Source organism: Cupressus sempervirens, chromosome 5 (assembly GCF_028749045.1).
Source record: "Cupressus sempervirens isolate cs-2001-9-10 chromosome 5, ASM2874904v1, whole genome shotgun sequence".
In the NCBI taxonomy this organism is placed as follows: Eukaryota; Viridiplantae; Streptophyta; class Pinopsida; order Cupressales; family Cupressaceae; genus Cupressus; species Cupressus sempervirens.
In genome coordinates this window covers 60,765,891-60,783,185 of record NC_143122.1, presented here as the reverse complement: position 1 = coordinate 60,783,185, position 17,295 = coordinate 60,765,891, and the positions used below count along the sequence as shown (strand labels likewise).

The window sequence follows — 17,295 nt, the reverse complement described above, 5'->3', positions numbered from 1 at the left end:
GTTGCAGGTCTGGATATCCTTTTCGTCATTCTTCAAAATTGTGAAATAAGATTTAGGATTAGACACAGTTAATTAGGGATGCACTACATTCCTAATTTAAGAGAAAGTCATCCTCGTGCAAAAGTAACATCTGCAATATTGCCGAACGATTTCTGGGTTTTGCAGATTCGGTAGTTTCAATCGTAGAGTCGGCGTTACTTGTCAATTTGGAATAGCACAACAAGAAAAAGATCAGATCCAAAACGTGGGTCTTCTAATCTTCTTTGTCATTTTAGCATATCTACTTATTATATCTACATGTCTTGTCCTTGCTCTCATTATAACTTTTGTAGCAAAATAGGAGTACTAGCCATTACGAGTGAGACAATGTCTGTTGTACCTTAAAGGGAAGACTCCCCCTTTACACTGTTACTTGGATCAAATCAAGGTAAGAAAGAAGTGTAGATATACTGAAAGGGGTGTTACTTATATTCTTTTCTCTTTTTTAGAAAAAGAATCCATTTACTCGTAGAGTGGGTTATGGGGAAGATGGATCTCTTAACTAAATTGCTATTGTAAAATTGGAATAGTGATACCGATAAACTCACGTCAACTCATAGGATGATTGAAAGTGTAGCAACTTAGATCTATGTCTTTTTTTTCTATACTATAAGAATGACTATGAAGCTCACAAACTCTTATGCAATTCTTCAAATATACATCACTACTATTGGGGCACACAAACTTCCAGAAGTAGTTGATTTATAAACTCTAAGCCTATAAGTTATTCCAATTTATGAATGAAAGTAACTTAAATTCTAATAATATGTGTGAATTTAAGACAACACAAATTAAAGTCGCAGCTTCCCATTTGTATCACCACAATTGCTTTGAGTCACAACTTCGAAACAAATTGCTTCTTGTATTCACCTTTCTTTCAAATTTGTACAATGAATCACAGTTATGCTTGCACAAACTTGGCAGAGTTCTCTTTCATATATAAAAATATGATATTTACAGTGAAGGGCCCTCTCTTATATAGGAAAAGGAGAGAGAAAAGAGGAGAAAGGTGGGAGAAACACAACCACCTGAACAAATCAAATAGGAAAGATGACTTATTTGATTACATGGATGAAGGAACATGTAATTCAAGTGCATACAAATCAATTACATGCAAAATGTCTTATAAGAAAAATGATGAAAATGTTGAAGCTGTGATGCAAGGTTGGATGGGGAATGGTTCAAAGAATCACCCTCCAAAAACCTTGCTAGAGTTACATACAAAAGCACAACATAAACATGGAACAGCAAGCAATTATCTTTATTCCAATGCAGATCTGCTGATACAATATTCTTACAATGTGCTAGGAATAAGGCCTATCTGGTTGCAACCTTTATAATAAAATTATCATGAGCGAGCTTAGAAGCTCATGCTTTTAGAATCCAATTTTCTTTGTTCGTCCTAACTACCCTAATCTTCCCTACTTACATCCTAGATCCTAAATATATAGCCATCAGGACACATAGGTCAGCTGGTAGATATGATTATCACAAAAGTATAGGTCCTACGCCAAAGGGAAAATCAACGACCTTACAACAAAGCAAACAAATTTATGTAAGCATAAATATAGGTTCATACGTGATCCAAGAAGAGATCCCCAAAGCAATGGGACATCGCTAAATTGTGTAAACTTCACTGAAGCAAATTACCACACGTTACTCGCTATGCCAACAAAGAACAAGCCTCGAGCTAATATAAAGGATAACTTCCATGCGTAGTACAATTAACTTCACTATTCTATCAATCCCAAAATATCTTGCAAGTCCACCACTATATTTCTCCTTAATAATGTTATCTCGCATAGATCCTCTAGGTATGCACAACTGAATTCCCTTAAATAACATATCTTCCTAATTGAAATAGTCTATATATTTGTTTTGTTCATCTCGTATAAGTTTCTTACAAGCTTTCCCAGGTTTTGCAAAGTCAAGATCGATTTCATGCAAGTTCTTTAAATCATCAAAACCAAGCATTTCAATACTCATCTCAGTTAACAAGCTTCTTCTTCTTAATGCATGCGCTACCTTATTTGAGTGTCCACTTGTGTATTTCAACACAAAAGATAAATTTTGCATGTACTCTACCCATTTTGTGTGTCTTTGATTCAACTTGTTCGGACTACCCAAGTATTGTGAGGCTTTATAGTCAATGTATAACACAAAATCCTTAGACATCAAGTAATGTCTCTATTTCTTCAAGGCTTGAACAATTGCAAATAACTCCTGATTGTAGATTGCATATTTCTTCTTAACATCATTCAAATTCTCACTATAGAAAGCTATAGGCTTACCTTCTTCACTGTAAACAACTCCTATTACATTCGCACAAGCATCCCATTCCAGTTGAAAAACTTTGGGTAAATCAGGTAAAGCAAACACAAGAAATTCTGCTTTGTTTTAATGTTTCAAAGCTTTTGTCTATACCATGTGCTCATTTGAATTCCTTTTTGTCTCCTCTCATAGTCTTTGTCATTGCATTACATACTTAACTGAAATTCCTAATGAACTCTATAAAAATGTGCCAACCCATGAAATATCTAACTTCTCCAATACTCTCAGGTGTAGGCCATTCAAGAATAGCTTTTATCTTTTCAAGATCCATCTTTAGTCCATCAACAAAGATTGCAAACCCAAGGCACACAATCTCCTCTTTTATAAAAGAACATTTCTTCAAATTGATCAACAACTGTAGTTCGTTAAATCTCTGTAATACTTGTCTTATATGCATTAGGTGCTCTTTAGTCTTACCGAATATCAAAATGTCATCAAGATACACAATCAAAAATTTGCCCAAGAATTTCTTCAAGACATCATTGATTAATCTCATGAAAGTACTAGGTGCATTAATTAAACTAAAAGGCATAACCAATCACTCATACTTCATTAGTCCTAAAAGAAGTCTTCCATTCATCTCCTCTGATTCAAATCTGATGATAGCCACTTTTCAAATCAATCTTTGTAAAGTAACTTGCTCCACTCAAACAGTCCATAATGTCATCCATCCTAGGCAAGGGAAATCTATAGCTTTACTATTATCTTGTTTATAGCTCTAGAGTTAGTGTACATTCTCCATTCTCCATTATTTTTAGTGCTAATACTGCAGGTACTGCACACATACTCAAACTCTCTTTGATCAAACCTTTCTAAAGAAATTCTTGCACTTGTCTATTGAGCTCTTGATTTCTTGCAAGTGTCAATCTATGTGGTGCTTTATTAGGAAAACTAGCTCCAGTTATCCAATCCATGGAATGACTAATACTTCTCACAGGGGGTAAACCATCATGTACATTATCTGAAATGATAGCTTGAAATTTGTTGAGCAAGGTTCCAATCTTAGGTGCATGCTCAAGTTCGTCTTGTTTCTCTGTCTTTCTAGGAATTAAAGAAAAGAAAACAATTTATTTTTCTTTGTTTTTTGTAAACTGATTTCCTTCGACCAAATAGACTATAACTGTAGTACAATTATTTTTCTTAGGGTTCTTTATCAAATGTAATAAGACTTGTCTCTTCTCAGTAGCCGAGATAGTTTACTGATTCAATGTACCATCATGTAAAGCTTTTCTATCATATTGCCAAGGTCTTCCCAAAAGAATGTGGCAACAATCCATAGGCATAATATCACATAAGAACTCAACATAATAATTTCCAATCTTAAATTTCACAAGGCATTGTTCACTTACCAGTAATTTATGCTCATCCTTTATCCAAGCAATGTGATAAGGTTTAGGGTGCTTCAATATCCGCAACTGTAATTTTGAAACCAATTCTTTAGATGCCAGATTATCAAAATTGCTTCTATCAATGAATACCTTACATCATTTTCTTGCAATCTTACATCTGATGTTGAAAAGACTTTTTGTCAAAACAAGTTCATCTTTTATCTCTTCATTACTTAAGGTTCTTTTGATCATCAAATTTTCTCCACACTTAGGCTCATTTGGCAAATCCATAATTTCCTTTGAACTAAAGCATTTGTGTTACTGTTTCTTGTCTTCTTACTGAAAAAGGAGCATTCATAAATTCTATGACATTCCTCCCCACATTTAAAACAAGTGCTCTTGAACCGATATAATTACTTCCAGTGTGATTACCTCTTCCTCTGCCAATGCTATCTTCTTTCCATTTTGTTTTGCCTCTGTCTTGTGTTGCATTATCAGATCTACTACTTTCCCCATAAGGTCTACCTCTTCTTATTTGCAATCTTCCTCCCCTTCCTCTATCTTTGTTCATACTTCTTTTCCAACTTTTCTTCAGCTCTTAAGGCATAAAGTTATGCTTCCTCCACACTTTCCATATTTACAAAACTGATTTCAGCTTAAATTGAAGTCCTTAATCCATTTAGGTACCTAGCAACCTTCTCAACTTCATCATCAATATGTTCAGATTTGATATCCAACTTTTAGAATTCTTCAGTACAATGCTTTACAGTTATGTCCTTCTGCCTTCGATTCTGCATTTTTCTCAACAAGTTAACCTATAATCAGCAAGAAGAAATTTCTTTTTCAACTTACCAACCATCTTAACCCAGGTTTTGATCTTTTCCTTTCCTCTCCTTTGTCTATCAATTTGCAGCTATTCCCACCAAAGAATTGCATGTCCACTCAATTTAGTGGCTGCTATCTTCACGTTTTGATTATTAGGGATACTCTCCTAATCAAAATATATCTCCATCTCAAACATCCAATCCAACAAAGCATTAGTATCAAGTTATTTTTCCATAGTAATTAGAAGGATCAAAAGAGGGTTTGAAATTTGCTCCAGTCAAAGCTCTCAAGAGCCTTTCTTCATCTTGTTCCATTTCAGGTTCAGAATTAGGTGCAACTACTTCTTCATCATCACTAACATCCTCAAGAGGTACTCCTCTTCTTTGGGCTATTTCAATAGTTTCAAGTCTTGGTACTATTTGTCTCAACATTTCCATAGGAGAACGATTTGCATTTCCTCTACCTCAAACCATTTTGACAATAGTTCCTGCAAGAATCTAAACCCTCTACAAGTTATAGGTCATAACTAAAGTTTGCGACCCTACAACCAATACAATTAGAACTCTCCATGATCCCAAGACCTCGCAAGGAAAGAATCTTTTTCTCTGATATCACTTGGCCCAAGGCAGGATGGGGAATGGTTCAAAGAATCACTCTCCAAACTCCCTACTAGAGTTAGATCATTTTGTAGGTACCATCCCCATTGGGGTTTTCCCTTGGCTAGGAATTTCTTAGTTAGCCAAATATGGTGTTATGAGTTTCTTTGTGGTACGCTTATTATTGCTTATCAATTTAATCATTTATGCAAGTTTGAGATTAATATATGATATCCATAGTTGGGAAAAAAGTTGTGGAAAACTTATTCCCCCTTGCCCCCACTCTTAGTATTTCCTTTTTCTAATAGTTGTGATGCAGGAGCATCTTAGGTGCTTGAGCAATCTTGTATCAACAAAAAATATTTCTTTCATTATGTTCCAGTCTCCTATTCGTGGGACAACCCTTGATGTTTGTGCTTATTTCTTCTACGAAGTTGGTTACTTAATGTGGACCTGTCGTGGATCCTTATCGAGTGTTTGCGGAATCCGATTGCACTTCACATGGAAGTTATCTTTTACCTTTTTTTGAAGCTTGTTCTTTTCTGGCATACTGAGTAATGTATGGTAATTTGCTTCGGCGAAGTTCATATGGCTTAGTGACATCTTGTTGAATTGGGGATCTCTTCTTGGATTGTGTATGGACCTATCTTTATGCTGACAGATGTTTGTTTGCTTAGTTGTAAGGTCGTTGATTTTCCCTTTAGGGTAGGACCTATATCTGATGGCAATATATTTGGGATCTAGGATGTAAATAGGGGAGATTAGAGTGGTTAGGACAAAGAAAGATATAATTGGATTCTAAAAGCACAAGCTTCTAACCTTGGTCATGGTAATTGTATTGTTAAGGCTGCAACCAGGTAGGGCTTATGCTTGGCATATTGTAAGAATATTATCTCAGCAGATTTGCATTGGAATAAAGATAATTGCTTGTTATTTCATATTTGTGTTGAGCTTCTGCGTGTAACTCTAGTAGGGTGTCTGGAGTGTGATTCTTTGAACCATTCCCCATCCTATTTTACATCAAGTTGTCGAGAGTTCTTGTATTCTAAGCTCGTGCATTCACATGATAACTGCAGTCTTGCATCTTTTGATAGCCTCTTGTTTGAATGAATTTCCAGTCGTTATTTGACAACTTATTTCTGGATGTAAACTCAGAACAACTTTCCCATTTGAATTGAAGTGATTAGCCCATTCCTACACGAACTCAAGTTCTTTGGCAGCCTTTGGGAAAGTGGAGACCAAATGAATTATTACTTCCTTTGATTCAAAGCATGTTTTCTCGAACAAATGTCTCTATTCCTTGAAGAAATTTTGACATATCTTGACTTGAAGAGTTTGGTGCAACATGAAAGTTCCAAAGAGAGAAAACATCTTCTGATGGGATTGAATCCATGAGGGTTTCAAGATTTGGACAATGTGACAAATCTATGGAGGATAAGTGTTTTGGGTATTATTTAGATACTTTTTGAACACTTAGATAGGCTGGAAATGAACAACTCCTTTTTTGGGCAAAAATGATCAAACTCAGTTTTTCAAGGTTGATTGCATATAGGCAAAATATGCCCTTTTGGCTTTGAGTGGATAAGAATGCAAGTTTGGAGCATATGGATGCATGTGGATAAGAGTTTTGATGGTAAAAAATGTGAGCTTTTCCCACAATCAGGTTTTAGAAATGCATTTACATGTGGTGAAAAACTCGCTTTTTTTAACATATGCAAATGTGTAATCAGGTTATAAAAGTCCGATTACATTTTAGGGGAAAATGGAGTTGGGAAATTTCGGAAATGGATTGGATATGAAAGCTGGAATTATGGAAAGATACACGCACTCTTTGGGGGATATTCCAACTTTTCCTTCACAAACAAACTAAAACAAGCAACCAACAATGTAATGTCCCTCGACTAAAACCATTCCCAATTTCACTCTAAAATTCCCAATTAGAATTTTGGGTTTGTAATGTTCTTTTGAGATTCCTCTATTTGCATAACTCTTAATTATTTTTTTTTATCAATTTATCTTATTTTTTATCAATGTCGAGATCTTACACCTTGATATTGATGAAGACTAATTTACAGAACTACTAGACAATACTTCTTATATGATCCTGTGATTTGATTTCAGCAACTCCATTTGATAATGTTTTGAATTGTAATTATCTTTGGTCCACAAACATATATGTATCTAAAATGCTTCATGTTTGAATATACGGGGAATAGATTTCGTTCTGTGAGTCTATGAAGACTGACTATGATAACTTCTTATTCCACTTATAATATTTACCCTTGTTGATACATGTCAGTCTCTGATACATATCGACTCCAATAGGTACTCCTTATGACGTTAAATTTCATTCACACAGCTCAATACCCAGGTCAAAACGATAGTGAAAATATCATCTAGTATTTCTAAAAGGATCTTTTTTTTCAAGTTTGCATCTGCAATTTAGTATAATTCTCCCCGATTCTCAAAGTTCCTTCTTATGTGTTGGTTAACTTGTTCTTGGCAATACTGATGACAGAAATACGAGATGTTGATTTATTGATTCCTTGTATTACTTTATCTCTTCCAACTAATTATGTTGTTGGCATGTCAGATGGAGTTGATTTGGTGTACTCCGTTGATGACATTTATTACATTGAAATCCTTTATAAATCATATCCACTCCTCTATTTCAATTTAATGGTAGTATGGCTGATTGTATTTGTCCTTTCTGAAGATGATGGCAACAGATATGCATCCAGAAACCTGTAGCTATACATACTTTGTTCCATTGAATATTCTTTGGTAATAATAACTTCTTGTACGCATGTCGAACATTCTATTTTGAGTCATGGCATTGTCAACGATATCTGTTTTAGATTGTTCCAGATCGTGGTGAAATATCCCCCGCGTGTTTTACTTATTGTAATATCCATATGAGGAATTCATGGCAGATTAAAAACATCAGATATCACTGCTGCGTACATCGTCTAGGTAACATTGTGCGGTACTAGAGATGTTTAGAGATGTGGAGAAATCGAGGATCCATATGGGTGTCTTCAGAATCTGATATTTATTTCATATGGGTGTCTTCAAAATCTGATATTTATTTCCTATGATCTCTATATCCCCAATTCAAGTCTGGTTCTTAAACAATATGAATTGGTTATATGGTTTGTCTCTGATTCCATGTATGCTAGATAAGTAATCATTCTCCTATTAAAGTCTGGCCTAAAAGTTGTGACTATTCATAAGTATACATTTAGCATATTGGTTTTGTTTATATTAAAATGTTTGGTTAGTATATTTTAATCATAATATATATTTAAGATAGGCTAGTAAGATTTAGTACTAAATGTATATGTTATGCATTACATTACATACTAATATATTTATAATAATCAGATTATAATAATAATAGATTTATTATTATGAATAATATATTTATTTAGGAATTCTTCTATATTGTTTTACTAATACAATTAGTTATATTATATTATACTATTTTCATACTACCATAATATATTAATTGATATAATATTATATTATATCAATTTGATAAATATATTTAATAATAGATTACAATATTTGTGTATTTATTTATTATTATTTTAATTGGTATTATTTATTAAGTTCAACCTTAGAAATGGGGGACATTACAAACAAGCACACAAGTATTTAGAAAAACAAAGAAATGAAAATGAATAACATACCTCTTGCTTTCTCACAAGTTGATAAAATTCAGCACTTCACTCTTGTATGCAAATTTGTTTGTGGATGAACCACCTTTTGCATTACAAAGAATGAGAGTTTTGAATCTATTTATCAACTTAAAACAAAAATCTAGGGCTACAAGTAAACAAATGGAAAATAAAGAGAAATGAACTCAGCAAATAAACAATAAGAACAAGAAATGCAAACAAAACCCAAATCTCACACTTACTTGGAGAGCTAGGAGCAAAATTTGGAGCAAGAAGTAGTTGGAATGGAACTCTTTTCTCCAAAATCAGGTTTTTGTGAATATGTTTGCATATGATGATCAATGCCTTTGAAAAATGCTAACTTTGAGCCCTAAATCACACGTTTTAGATGTTATTGCATATTTCAAAATTCAAATGATGCAAATGGGAAGGGCAAAATCATATAAACTTAAATGCCCAAGAAAATCACACTTTTTAGAGTGCTTTGCATATTTAAAATGGGAATTTCAGTGTAAATCAGGCTTTTCCAGCCTCATTGCATACTGTGTTTTCCTCTTTTTGATGTGAATCAGGCTTCTCACGTTGAAATGCATATTACACTCTTGATGCAAAGTGCAGATTGAGGTTTTCATGATCACTTGTATATAGTAAAATGCAATATCCGAGAGCATGCAAGTAAAACGCCCAAGAAAATCAGATTTTTTTATGAGCATTACATGGAAAAGGATGGCTTTATGTGAATTAGGCTTTTCCAGCCACAATGCATATTACATATTTGCACTTTAGTGCAAAATTGCACATTTTGTGATCACTTACACATTCCATTTTGACCATTAAGTGCAAATTACACTTTTTCTTTGCATCTACATGTTAGAGTTTGGAGTGAATATGCGAATCAGGGTTTTTGAGGTAGCTTACATATTTAAAATTGTTATGTAAAAGACAAAAGAAGAAATGCCAGACTTTTCCAGCCATTGTACACATTACTCATTCACTCAAACGCATAATCAGACTTTTTAAATGCATTTACTTGTTTCCTTGTTGCATAAAAACCCAAATATGGAGTTGGTCACATTTATGGGGGAAGCTTGCATATTTCATTTACATGCAAGTTAGCAAGTCAGGGTTTTCACAACGAAAGGCATATTTAAAATGATATGCAAAACTGCCCAGCCAAGTAGTTTTGGTAGAAAACAAGTAGTTTTTGCAAGGCAATTGTGGTTTTGGAAGAGGAATACACATTACATATTGAAAATATGTCATATGCAATATGCATTTGGTTCCAAAAAGTGCGATTTGCCTCTTAGAGTGAGGAAAAACAAGTAAAATCAGACTTTTTGGGTGCAACTACATGTATACATTATTATGATAATTTAATGAATGTGTTATTAAAAAGAGATCATAAATAATCTATATATACAAGTATACACAAAAATGTTTATATAACTAACAAAGAGAGAAATTGAAACATTCTGAAGAGAGAATGTTTCCATATTGAACAAAAAGAGAATATGTAAAACATAGAAGAGGAGTGACCACTAGAAATAGAAGTAAATCTACAAAAGAGAGAGAAACAAAAGTAGAGAGATTTAGCTCTAATACCCTCCCCTAATGGTCAATTTAACTTCAAAACAACAAACAAATTTGCAAGGGAATCCGCTCTATATGTTCTGCAATATTGGTTTGTGGTAGGATGTGTGTTGGTACCCAAAACAAGCACCTCAAGGTGACGGTACTCAAAGATTGCCATCATTCTCTACTTCCAAGTGTTGTAGTTCTTTCTATTGAATCACTGACTTCCATCTAAAAGAAGATTGGTGAGATGCCATGACATATTTTTGATGCAAAAATTGTGAATATCTGAATAGGCACGAACTTTGAGATAGATTGGCAGAAACCCCCAAAAAATGAAAGGACTTCCATAAGAGAGCTTAAAAGACCTAGAAAGAATTTGATTAGATTCTAAATCCACAGGCTTAAAAATCTAGACACAAAAAATGATGCACCCGGAAAAATGGAGACCAACCTAGTTGAGATCAACAAAAACACAAGAAGAATTTGCAAAATATTTTTAAAATTGACATGGAAAAAGAGTTTCAAAAGACACCCTAGCCGTTTTTGAAAAAAACCAAAATAAATGATAGATTTGACTATAAAAGAAGTGGTGGAAAATGAAACTATTGGATGAAAACTAGAGAAAGGGTTTAAAACACACTAGACGACGCCTTTGTAAAAGACGTACAAAAAAAGACAGGTTGAAAATGCCCAAAAAGAAGGCCACAAAATTGCAAAAAAATAGGCTCACAAAAACACATCAAATGCAGGCTGCAAAATGCCAAAAAGCTATTTGTTTTTAAGAGGGAGTTGGTTGTAGTAGAAAATCCGGCTAGAGAAAAAAATATACAGAAACCCTAGATGGATTTTAGAAAACATTCTTGCATACAAATTTTTGAACACACAGGTAAAGGAAGTTGAAAATATAGAGTCTAAAATTTCATGAAGAAAGTATGGATTTTAAAACCTATTTCAAAAAATAGCTTAGAAAATTTCAATAATGAAATTATTATTTTTCGAAAAAATAACTCAGATACCATATTATGGTAAAATAATGAATGTGTTATTAAACAGAAATCATAAATAATCTATATATGCAAGAATGTTTTTATAACGAACAAAGAGAGGGAAATAAAAACATTCTAAAGAGAGAGAGAAAGTTTTCATATTGAACAAAGAGAGAATATGGAAACATAGAAGAAAAATGACCGTTAGAAATAGAAGTAAATCTACAAAAGAGAGAACAAAAATAGAGAGACGTAACTTTAATATAAATGACTTACACATACTTCTTGTTTCTATTTTACACATGTTTAGTTGATTCACTTAAGTGAATCTCACTTTTTGGGGTCCATTACATATTACCAAAGAAACGTGAATCGGAATCGGATCGGAATCGACAAGGCCGAATCGAATCGTGAATCGGCAATGAATCGGCAATGAATCGGCGATGAATCGGCAAATTTGAAAAAACCCTTTAAATTTAAAGATTTTAACAATTTAAAACTTATTTCATGCACCCTTTATTGAATATAACTTAAGCACACTATAACATCATCAAATAGAAGTTAAAACTTAACATACATAAACATGAAACATAAAATCCATCACATACGTAACTATGTTATCTAAGATTCTAAAATGTAAATTGTAGGCTAGCTGAAGTAAATAGAAATCAAATGATCATAATGATTTAAATCATAGAATGTATGTAAGATGATCCATAAGACATCAAATCATAAATTTATGTAAGAATCTAAGATGAAGATCCATGAAAGTTTGAAACTTTGAAACATATGTCTATCAATGATTCAGTATCAATATCTGTAAACAAAATATAAAAACAAGGCTCCAGCTCAAGCCTCAGGCTCATAGTCATCATCATCCTCAACATCATCCTCAAGCTCGGCTACAGCCTCAGCCTCAGCCTCTGAGTATCCAGTCTGCCTAGTAGCAAGGCGTCTAATGTAGGTCCTAGAGGACTGTCGAGCCATATCTCCCGCATATAAGATGGGCTCACGAATGTCGCTAGGGCCTGTCTCTGTGCGTGCACGTGTGCGTCTACCAATGCCTGAAGAACGTGCTCTAGCTGCCTCAGCCTCTATATCCACCTGGTCAATCCACGCACGGTCTTCCTCAGTGAAGACTGGATCTACAACCTCTGTGAGCCACTCTGATTCTGGATCAATCTCCTCCAGAATGATCGGAGAGGAGTCAGTGCCCAAAATCTGTCTGATCCTAAGACGGAGGTTGTAATGAACGAAGACAAGATCATTCAACCTCTGCACTGTCAACCTGTTTCTCCTCTTCGAGTGGATGTGCTCGAACATGGACCAACTGCGCTCACATCCAGAAGCGTTGCTTGGCTGACTCAGAATACGAATGGCAATTTTTTGAAGTTTTGGGGTTGTGGCCCCAAACATTTGCCACCATCTATCTGAAATAAGGGAAAATAAAAATAATTAGTCTCATTTACAAATTACAAATTACAAGTTAACTCTAAAATTACATAATCAACTTTAAGTTTAGAATCTAGATTCATGAACATTGAATATATTATTTAATTTTTACCTGGCTGTATTGTTTCCCGAGCATCTATGGCTACCCTGCTAGAGAAAAGTGGCCCTTCTTTATTATTGAACTTATCAAGCTCAATAATTGCAGCACTGCTATCCTCATCAGTACTCAACCTCTGGATCACTGTATATAATCCGGTGAGAACCTCCTCATCCGCCTTGAAGTCAGGACGGAAACGAAATGCCGAATTCAAAAAGTAAGCTGCTGCATGGATGGGTCTGTGGAGCTGATTCTGCCATCTCCTATCAATGATGTCCCAAATAGGGGCATACTTCTCCTGCACTCCTGCATACTGAGCTTTAATGGCCTCCTTGGCCCTATCCATGCCCTCATATATGTAGCCCATAGAGGGCTTCTCCCCATCAGCAGTTCGTAGGAGAGATACAAGAGGCTCAGTGGCCTACATATAAAGTAAAACAAAAATTTGAGTCAAAACTTAAACATAGAATAATTCAATAATATAAGGTAAAACTAAATCATTAAACAATTAGCATAGTAAACTGTAAAATATTAAATGTTAAATTGCAATAAAATTACCTTAAGTATTTCTCTAGCAGGTTTCCAAAAACCATCATCATCAAATATGCAATCCACCACATCTATTCCTGCAGTGGTCGTAGCATAGGAAGATGAAATCCACTCCCGCCCAACAAACATGCTCCTCAAATCATCCCTTGATGTCAACAAGGACTGCAAGGTGATGAAATTCGAGGCAAACCTCGTGATCCCTGGACGAGCTAACTCTTTGTCTCCTGTGTACTTCCTCATTGTGCTAAGGACAAATGAATGATTATAAATAAACTTACATATGTTTTTTGCCCTTTCCACACATGACTTGACCCACTCAAGTTTGCCAATTTCCTCCAACATGAGGTCAAGGCAGTGTGCTGCACAAGGGGACCAAAATATGGTGGGGTGCCTCTCCATCAAAAGTTTGCCTACAACAATTTTAAGATAATTAGAAATTCAAATTTCAAACATGTTAGAACTTAGAACTTAGGAAACTTAGAAATTCTAAGTTAGAATTAGAAAAAGTTCAAAATTCAAATAAATTTATTTTCAAAACTTAAAAAGTTAAAAGTTTACCTGCAGCAACATAACTTGCTGCATTATCCGTCACCACTTGCACCACATGTTGTTCCCCCACCTCTGCTATAACTTCCTCAATAACCTCACATAAGTATGTGGCGTTTTTTACATGAGCAGAAGCATCAATGGATTTGAGGAACATGGTATATCCTACAAGTAACAAAACAACGAATTATAATTACTATTAGCAATCAACAAATCAAAATTTGAAATAGTCAATCACGATTCAAAATTATGTATGTAGGAAAGTAGAATGATCAATCACCTCCACAGGATACAAGAAAATTGAGGAGTGTTCTTCCCCTCCTATCTGTCCAACCATCAGTCATGATGGTGCAACCCTTTTCGATCCACTCCTTTCGGTTGTCCTCAAGCTCATGCCTCATATCCTCAACCATTTCCTCCAGGAGGTATCCACTCAACTCAGCCTCAGTTGGGGCTTTAAACCCCGGACCACAAATGGCAACTGCATCTATCATGTTCTGCCAATAAGGAGTCCTGTCACAAATAGATAATGATATTGATTAGAAATTTAGATGTCAAAAACTAAAATCATAAAACAAGTAGATATAATTAAAGTTTTACTTTTACTTTTAACTTTAACTTTGAAGATAACAAAGAATAAAGAATCAATTACCTGGCTGCAATAAATGGAATGTTGCAAAAGTACCAGAATTTGCAAATCTCTTTTCTGGCAGCATCATGAATCTCCTTGTTCAAACCCATGCCCTCAAGCGTGGGTTGGGAGCCAGGAGTAGTGCGGGGCACAAAGTAACTATCCATTCTGCTTTTCCGCACTCTAGGCCGCAATAGGTTGGTGTTGGACTCTGTCTCAGTATGAGACCGACTACCACTAACACTCACATGAGCACTAGCACTAGGATGAAAAGGAGGCCTAGAAGAACCCTCCCCAACACAACCTACGGATGCGGAAGCTGATGCAGATGCACTTGCAGATGTAGATGCGGTTGCGGATGTGGGAGCACGGGAGCCAATACCTCTTAACCCTTCAAGTTGCATTTTCTTAGTCAACTTGTCTTGTTCAATTTTTTCTAATGCCACTAAACAAGAGCGTTTTGCCTCAGCGGTTTGTTGAGTGCAAACTGTGACATCATGGCCAGGTATGCCAGCAATGTGGTATTTCAATCTATAGATACCTCCCGAATTTATTTTTTCTTTGCAAAATATACATTTTGTTTGATATTTGGTTCTCCCAGGAAACTCTTCATTATATTTCCAGCATTCATCTTTTTTACCCATTGTGGAAATTGGAAAATGAAAGCAAAGGGCTGCTGCAATAAAAAAATTCATGTAAAAAATCAAAGTTTGCAACTAATAAACAAAAACTACAAAACAACAAACCCTAGTTTGCAATTTAGTAAAAGTTAAAACTAAAAATAAAAAACATTCAAGATTTGCAAATGAACACTAAAAAAATTTAACAAAAAATGCATACTACACTAACATGCAAAAAAAAAACCAACACTTACCTCTTGCAAATGAGTTGAGGAGTGTTGATATTGACTCCTTAATGCTCCCAATGCAATTTATGGCCTCCCCAAATGGACTTCTGATCTCTTTGGTGCTCTTCCTTCTTGCCGGTTGGAAACCTATGGATTCTCTTTTCTCTTCTTCTCTCTCACTCTTCCTCTCTTCTACTCATACTAAGCAAATAGAAGGCTCTTTAGGGTTATAACAAAGAGGAAAGTCAACTTAGAAAGCAAATAAAACATGTGTTTTTTTAAAAAAATTGAACTTTCTATCCTTGCTGCCGCGGCCGATTTCTGGCGATACCCGATGGCGATTCTGGCGATTTTTTCCATGAATCGCCGATTTTGGCGATTCAGGCGATTCATGCGAAAAAATCGCCACCAGCGATTTTCGATTCCAAAAAAATCGGGAGCCATGAATCTTATCGCGATTTCGGCGATTTCATGGCGATTTTTGGAACTATGCATATTACACATAACATTTTAATGTGTGATGTGTAAATGGGTTGAAAAAGTGAGATTTCCACTTAAGTGATTTAAGTTATAACAGTAAGGTGGAAACATAAAATCAAATTAGATTAAAAAGTGCGTGACTTAATTTATTAATTTAAAAGATCAAAAAGTGCAATTATATAACTATAAAACATATTGTAAAGTGATTTTAAGTTATAAAATTCAAAAAGTGTAACCTAGCATCAAAATATAAGGTCTGATATTTAAAATATGCAATCGAGGTTTAAAATTCTGATTACACATGGACTTGAACCTTAATAAGTTTTGATTAGCAACTCTAATTAAGTCCTAAGATAGCTCGAAACAAGCATGTGATTGAAAGCAAGAGATTGATGGAAAGGAAAAGATTGATACAATCTAAATAAACATTCTAAAACACTAAAAAGGACTTTGAAAACCTCAAAAATCAAGTATATGTTACCAAACTAAAAAATATAAATGACATTACGAGAACCTTTAGTGAAAAGATTCTCTATATGAATTGGGGAAGATTAATTGATCAATAATCGTACAGTGAGTTATCTTAGAGAAATATAAAACTTTAAAGGCAAAATTTTGTAGTGTTGTCTCCATTCGGTGATGACAAAATGAAGGACAACAATTGACCTCATCTGGGGAATGTCACTTGTTTGTTCTTGGAAGCAATAAGTAACATAAAATCCAGTTCACTAAGTTTCTTCATCCATTGCATTGGGCTATAGAGTCAGGCGTCTTAAAAAAATGACTCTAATGCAACTAGCACAAAGCAAACCTAGTTAAAATTAAATAAACTTGTGCAAGTACACTTATTAAAAACCAAGAAAAACCTACCTAATTAAAACTAGACAATAATGAAAATATTCTGTTGAAACCATTTAGTTGCTCAATGAAATAACTACCTTTTTTCAGCAACTTGCAGTTTCTTGCATGTTCACACACAACTTCATATAGGTGGAACACAAACAACTGGAGAAATGATGTCAATGCTTGATGTAACACCTCTTGGAAGAGAATGAGAGATTCTCCTTTTTGAAATGAATCATGTCTATTGCCGCTCCAAGATAGGTCCATGAATTGAAATTGCTCATGGAGAATTGAACAATGCTTCTGTCTTCTTCTTCAATAGTATTTTTCATGTTTAGGTACATGTGGAATGTCTAGCTTTCCGTTGGCTTCCAAGCAAGTTAAATGGTGTATTGAGCATCCTCTTGATCAACCAAAATCTGGATTCTTCTAGCCAATTGTGACTTGCTTGACTAGTTCACTAATCACTAACACCTCATAATGATCGAGA

At 34.7% G+C, this 17,295-nt stretch overlaps 2 protein-coding genes across 4 annotated transcripts in view; one reads left to right on the top strand and one right to left on the bottom strand.

The window, feature by feature from the left end:
* The window catches only part of LOC149554544 (putative triglyceride lipase), a 329,392-nt gene that overhangs the window by 69,314 nt on the left and 242,783 nt on the right, over positions 1-17,295 (top strand). The window lies entirely within an intron of this gene.
* LOC149554545 (uncharacterized) lies at positions 12,019-15,877 on the bottom strand. The gene is made up of 7 exons (XM_089828590.1): positions 15,510-15,877; positions 14,657-15,311; positions 14,285-14,517; positions 14,017-14,169; positions 13,468-13,868; positions 12,925-13,330; positions 12,019-12,790 (listed from the first exon to the last, which is right to left on the bottom strand). Exons 2-7 carry the CDS (start codon positions 15,277-15,279, stop codon positions 12,210-12,212), a joined length of 2,397 nt encoding a protein of 798 aa, XP_089684716.1. The 5' UTR covers positions 15,280-15,311; positions 15,510-15,877; the 3' UTR covers positions 12,019-12,209.

Coding starts and splice junctions, on each gene's coding strand:
- LOC149554545 (XM_089828590.1), bottom strand. CDS start 15,279: ATGGGTAAAAAAGATGAATGCTGGAAATATAATGAAGAGTTTCCTGGG. Junction 14,518..14,656: donor ATTCCATTTATTGCAGCCAG/GTAATTGATTCT, acceptor TATTTGTGACAG/GACTCCTTATTGGCAGAACA. Junction 13,331..13,467: donor CTGCTAGAGAAATACTTAAG/GTAATTTTATTG, acceptor CTTTATATGTAG/GCCACTGAGCCTCTTGTATC.